The following is a 6,000-nucleotide window of genomic DNA, read 5'->3' as shown; positions in this document are numbered from 1 at the left end:
GCGCTTTCTCCTTCTCCTGCCCTCCTCTCCTCCCTAGGACTGGGGGGCTATGAGCCAGGGATTCCAGCAGCTCTGGTTTCCCCACACCAGTTCGCCAGGTTTGGGGTCCCAGTAGGACTGGACACTTCCTACACCTGGCCCGGTGCCCCTCTCCAAGCGCAGGGCACTCTGGGGAAGGGCAGCCACAGCTTTGTGGGGCACACGCAACCCCCCCCTCAAGGGGCTCCTTCTCCTAGGGACTTAAGTGGGGTTGCAGGGATCTGGTTGGTTGGATGGGACAGGACATCTTCAGTTGTTATGATTTTGCATTTTGGAAGCAAAAGCAGCTCAGCAGGAATCTTGCTCAAGACAGAGCTTGACTAGGGTGGGGTACTCCATCTATTTTATGTTCTCAACAAGCTAAGGGTGGGAGTTGGGTCTCTGGAGTCAGCCCCCCACCAGGGAGGGAGGGACCTGGGTGAAGAGGGTGGTGCTGCCCTCATCCAGAAGAGGCTGGGCACCCCCTGGAGGTCAGACAGCTTGGGGGGTGGGGTGGGGCAACAGGAGTTGGGGGAGGGGCAAAAGCTGCAGTTTTTGAAGACCCCATAGGGGGGACTCCCCAATGTGGCAGAGCTGAGGAAGCAGCTGATGAACTGAAAGGTGGGAAGGGGAGGAGAGTCCCCCACCCCAATGGGCCCCAGCAAACTAGAGCTGCTGTTGTTGAGGGTCAACCAGTGACACCTCCTCCTACCTCCACCACCATCTGCAAAACTCCCATTTGCCCCCCAACTCCCTCAGCCCCCGCCTTCTCATGGTCAGACTGTTTGTCTCTGACCAGAGGACCCCTAACTCCTGGCCTCCCTTTCTGGACACAAGTGGAAGTCTGAGCGGAGTAGGGCACAGATCATCTGTGCTGAACACTGGACAAAGCCACTTCTGCCCCCACCCAAAAAAGCCAGGCCAGTCTCCAGCCCGCAAAGGGGAGATGGAGGCCCCTGGAGAGGGGCAGTGAGTGGCCAGGAGTCCAGTCACCTGGAGCCCCAGAGAAAATCCAAGGCCAGACAGCTGTCAGGTTTCCTTTCACTTTGCTTTTTTTTTTCTTTCCTTTCCTTTTTTTTTTTTTTTTTGCACCATCCTTCTTCCTCTACTTCATCCTGTTCTAACTCCTCTCCTTGCTCCCCACTCCTCTGCACGCCTCGCGCCTGGCTTCAAACGTAGCACAGGTAGAGGTACGTCTTCTCTATCCTCCAGTCGGGCGGGATCTCCTCCGGCTTGTGGCCCTTCATGTGCTTCTGCATGGAGGACAGGCTGGGGCAGTACTCCGTGCAGATGGTGCACTGGTAGGGCGAGGCGCCGTTGTGTGTCCGCAGGTGCTTGATCATGGCCGAGTAGTCCCGGGAGCGCTGGTGGCACAGCTTGCACTCAAAGGGCTTCTCACCTGTGGGAGGGGGCGGGCGGAAAGCCAGAACAGAGGGAGAGGCGGTGAGGGTCCCTCTGGGAAGCGCTGGGCCCACACTCTACCCTTGGGCGGGCTGGAGACGTCCATCCCTCTGGCTGGGATCTTTCCCACGGAACTTTCCCGAGGGTGGACGCACCACCCAGTGTGCTAGTCACCAGTTAGCTGCATGCGGCTCTGAGCACCGGAGAGGTGGCTAGTGTTCCAGGAACTGCACTTTCAATTTTATTTCACTACCACCGATTTAAATTGCCACATGTGGCTGGCGGCTGTGGCACTGTCAAGCTCTACCCCCTGGCCTTCCTCTTAGCTCTCCCGAAGGCAGATCCTTCTCTTTATAAGGAAGGAAGCAGAGGTTGCAAAGAGGGGCAGTGGGATGGCTCTCCAGCCCAGTTCCATCTAGGGAAGAAAGGGATGGAGTCCTTTCAGGGATACAGGTGGTCCCCTGGGGTGAAACTGACAGAAGCCAGTCCTTCCAACGCGCCACCCTGGGAATGTCTGTTCCTCTAAGGCTCTGAGAACCTGCCCTGGAAGCTGCTGCCAATCTGGGGCTAGCCTGGGGGTAGGGGCAGGGAACCTGGGGACACAATGCCACGCCCTGGCTGCTCCCTCACCACCTTCCCTCTGCTAGAGTCCCCTGGAGCTGAGCAGAGAATGTGAGGGAACCTTGTTTCAATACAGTAATTAACTGGCCAGCCATCTCGTTATCGATACTCCTCCGTGCAGAGGCCCCAGCAAATAATGAAGTAATGAACAGGCAAAGTGATCTAACCATCGACCGGCTATTTACAATCGTCACTGCCAATGCTTTTAATGATCCACCCGCCAGGTCACATCCCCGACAAGGGGCTAAGGAAGCCCCAGGGCTCAGGGAAATCCTTGGGGTCATTCAAGTTGTCAGCAATGAGCTCCCCCAGCCTCTCCTCGTGGCCTGAGCTGGAGGCGTGAAAACAGCCAGGACACACATCCTCTGTGTGCTCCTCCCGGCCCATGGAACAGACTGTCCTCGAGGCCAGCAGGACCTGCCTGAGGACACCGACCACCCTTCCTCTGGACAGGACAGGTCAGAGGAGGTTTCCTGGGTGGCCAGATTCCACTACCTCATCCCCAGCGGAAGTCCTTCTGAATATTCACCATCCCCTGAGCCAGGGGCGTGCAGATGTGCAGCAACTAGCTCTCCAGAAAGCCCTGCTGTGCAGGCCTTGCCCGCGGCCATGTGGTAGGCCCTCCCACTATGGCTGACTACAGCAAAGCCACTGAACTTGGAGTCAGAAGGAAACGCACAAAGCTGGTTTTCACAAGTGGTGTCGCCAGCTCCAGCTTTCTACTGCCCCCAACTTGGGCAATTCTGGGTTTCTGGGCCACATACAGACCCCAAGGGAAACTGGGCTCACATCTCCTTTCTGTAAAAAGGACCACAAAGGCTCTCCAAAATGGTCAACCATCATGCACGTGCAGGGTTACAAAACACACCTGTTAGTTTCACCCCAGTACTCAACTCAGTCTAACTCTACAATTGCCCAGCCCTCAGAACCTAACTCAGTGCCCCCAGTTCTTACCTTGACCCTCAAGTAACACGACACACCCTAACCTTCACTTTCAGCTAATTTGGGTCGATTTAGCCCAAATTCAGGATGCACGGCCTCTTGCTCATGACCTGTGATCTACTGGCCTGGCTGGTCTGGCTCATGGAAGGAGTGCTATAATTGGTGAGCAATGTTGGCCTTGGCCTTGCAAGGAGGCAGTGATACTCAGACACCACACTGACCTTCGCACAACTGGTTCTACTCTTTGGACCCTCCTCACCCCTGGCTCCTCTGCAGAAACTCTGTCCTTCAGCCCACCGGGCCCCAGAGCCAGCTCAGGGGTGCCCCTGGTGCCAGTACCTGTATGGACCCTATAGTGCGTCTCCAGCTGGTGCTTGAGGCTGAACTTCTTGCCGCAGCCGTTGCACTCATAGGGTTTCTCGCCCGTGTGGATGCGTTTGTGGCTCTTGAGTGTGCTCTCATCCCGGAAGCAGCTGCCACAGAACTCACACTCATATGGGTGGTCACCTGTGGGGACAGGGGCTGCATCAGGACCTTGTCCCCCTTTGGGGGTCAGTAAGGCATGTTCATGGGAGCAGGAGGATGAGCTTGCCTGCAATCACCACCTCTGCAGATGACCTGAAGACCCCAATCTCTGCCCTTACCCATAGCATGGTGTCCACACATGTCCGTATGCCACTGGGGCCCAGTGGCCATCCACAGGCCAATGGTCAGTCTTGGGAACAGAGAATCCACTTGGTTCATGGATAAAGAGAAGTCCCCAGGATACAGCCCCACCCAGGGCAAAGCTGATCTGGGGGCTTAGAGGTCTTGCTCCTCAGCCTCTCATACTACCTCATCCTTGTTCCTTCTAAGTCAGTGACAGGAGTCATTCTGCCCTCAAAGATAGCCCTCCAATTTGGGGAACAATGACAATACTGCCCCCCAATACCTTCTGTTCTTGCTCCCCTCTATACTTTTACAAGCCATTCTGATTTCCCCATCTCAACCTGGCAAACTCCTAGTCATCCTTCAAGACCCAGAAGCTTCCTTCTGGTCCCCCTGGCAAAAAAGAGTCATACTTCCCTCTCGGTCCACAAAGGGAAGAAGTCCCAGTACTTCGTTCCTTTAGTAACAGTAGTATAATTGTTATGACACTTTATAATTAATAAAGCCTTTGGGGTCTCCCCAGTGGCGCAGCGGTTGAGCGAAGCATTGTGAAGCTGTCCACAGCCTCTGAAGAGCGGGTTTGATTCCCAGCCAGCCAGGGAGATACCCACATGGCGTGGCAGACCGCTCCTGTCTCACCCACTGCTCCCCTCAGCAGTGCTTTCAGTCCGTCTGCCTGTTCTGCTCCCCATTCTGTCTCTGGTGAATCCTCTCACCCTCCCGTGCCTCCGGCCTTTACTCCAGCTCTTGTATAAATAAATAAATAAATTTTAAAAACCAATAAAGCCCTGTGTGTTGAGTGTCCATTGCCATGCTAAGAACTTTGCAGGGCCCCATTATATGATCCTGCCACAATACTGCAAGGAAGATGTTATCATTCTCATTTTACAGATGAAAAACATGAGCTGCTAAGAGCTACTTAAACATGGCCCAAAGTCAAAGCACTGGTAAGCATCTGGGTGAGGATTAAGATTCAGGTTCCAGAGACTGGTCTCTGGATACTCCCACATTGCTGTGTCTCCTATGATGTCCACCACCCCTCTAGAATAGAAATACCTCAAAAACAGAGGCACACCTTGTTGATCCTGGCAGCCTTAGTAGCTAAGGACAACCTAGAGCAGAAACTCGGGAAAGATGAGGCGGGCAGAACTTGGGGAGGATTTTCCTTGGCCTGGAATCTATGCCCAACACCCTACCTTTTGTGCGTTTGGCACTTAAGTTCCTGGGATGGGGAGAGGTCGGGTGTAAGGATTCGCCTTCTTTAGCTTTGTACCCAAAGTGGGAGCTTTGGGGATGAAAGGTGAGGACTCCAGCTACTTATTTATTACAGGAGTGAGGCAAAGACAATAAAGATAGATTGATCACCCCAGACTTTGTTCATGAATATTTAAATATCGCTGATTCGTCTTGTCACTGTAATTACAATTTCTCTGGGCTGCATCTCCAACAACCACAGTTTATGGTAAAGAATGGCCCACTGTATTTCACTTGTCCCTCTGCAGATGTGCGGGGCTGCCAACCGTGTAATGTCCTCTGCATTTCATACATTTTCTTCAGCTGCTGAAGGTTTAAGTCATCCACAATGACCTACGTTTTTTCATTATCCCCATGTCAAACTGCGCTCGTGCCTGGGCATAAATTGTCCTTCTCGTTATAGACTCGCATGCCTATGCCTTCACTTCCTCTTTAAAATGATATTTTACTCTCTCTACTCTCCCCTCCTCAGGTCGCCAACCAAACCTCCCTCCTCTCAAAAGCTGGCCCCTCTACCCACATAAATTCTCATCTCTTCTGATGCCTCAGAAGGGTTTTTAAGGCTCTGTGGGAAGTGGCTGCTGGGGTCTGTTCCCCGGCAGGCTCTCTCAAGGGTGGAAAATTTGCAAGAAGCTCTTCTGCCAAGAGCAGCCGGATGGGGGAAGCTCAGAAATAGGGCCGTTTCTCCAGAGCCGGTCCCATCTCTCCACGGGGCACTGTCCTGGCCTACGGCCTGGCCAGTGAGGCCCTCACAGGGGACCTGGGAGCAAACGGGATGCTCAGGTTCTAGGTCCCTGCCAGGGCTGTGCAGACTCACCGGCCCCCTCCAATGCAAGGGGAGGAGAACCCCAGGCGGACCCCAGCCCCATTAGCCGAGCATCTGACAGCGTGGTCAGCCTGGGCCTGCCTGCCACGCTCTCTGCCTACGCGTCTGTGCACGCGGCCCGTCCACCATCCAACAGCCCCTCCTTGCCGAATCGGCAACGATTACGACTTTAATCAAGGATTCAGTATCCTCATTAAGATATAAATAAATAAATAAAGCAAGGGCCACGTGAGACTTCAGCCAGAGCCGGTAATTAAAACGTACATCGGCAGCCACCCAGTGGGGCGTGA

At 54.1% G+C, this 6,000-nt stretch overlaps 1 protein-coding gene across 2 annotated transcripts in view; it reads right to left on the bottom strand.

The window, feature by feature from the left end:
• Nucleotides 1-409: 409 nt before the first annotated feature.
• ZBTB16 (zinc finger and BTB domain containing 16) overlaps nucleotides 410-6,000 on the bottom strand; it is a gene marked incomplete at its 5' end in the record, with an annotated part of 171,129 nt that continues 165,538 nt past the window's right edge. For both annotated transcript variants that reach the window (XM_084249063.1, XM_084249064.1), the window contains 2 exons: nucleotides 410-1,417; nucleotides 3,322-3,489. In XM_084249063.1, the coding sequence (XP_084105189.1) occupies nucleotides 1,188-1,417; nucleotides 3,322-3,489 (398 nt within the window). In that variant the 3' untranslated portion in view covers nucleotides 410-1,187. The remainder of the gene's footprint in view (nucleotides 1,418-3,321; nucleotides 3,490-6,000) is intronic.

Source organism: Talpa europaea (genome assembly GCF_964194135.1).
Source record: "Talpa europaea genome assembly, chromosome: 12".
NCBI lineage: Eukaryota > Metazoa > Chordata > Mammalia > Eulipotyphla > Talpidae > Talpa > Talpa europaea.
The sequence above is the reverse complement of the archived record's forward strand: the minus strand, read 5'-3'. Positions and strand labels throughout refer to the sequence as shown.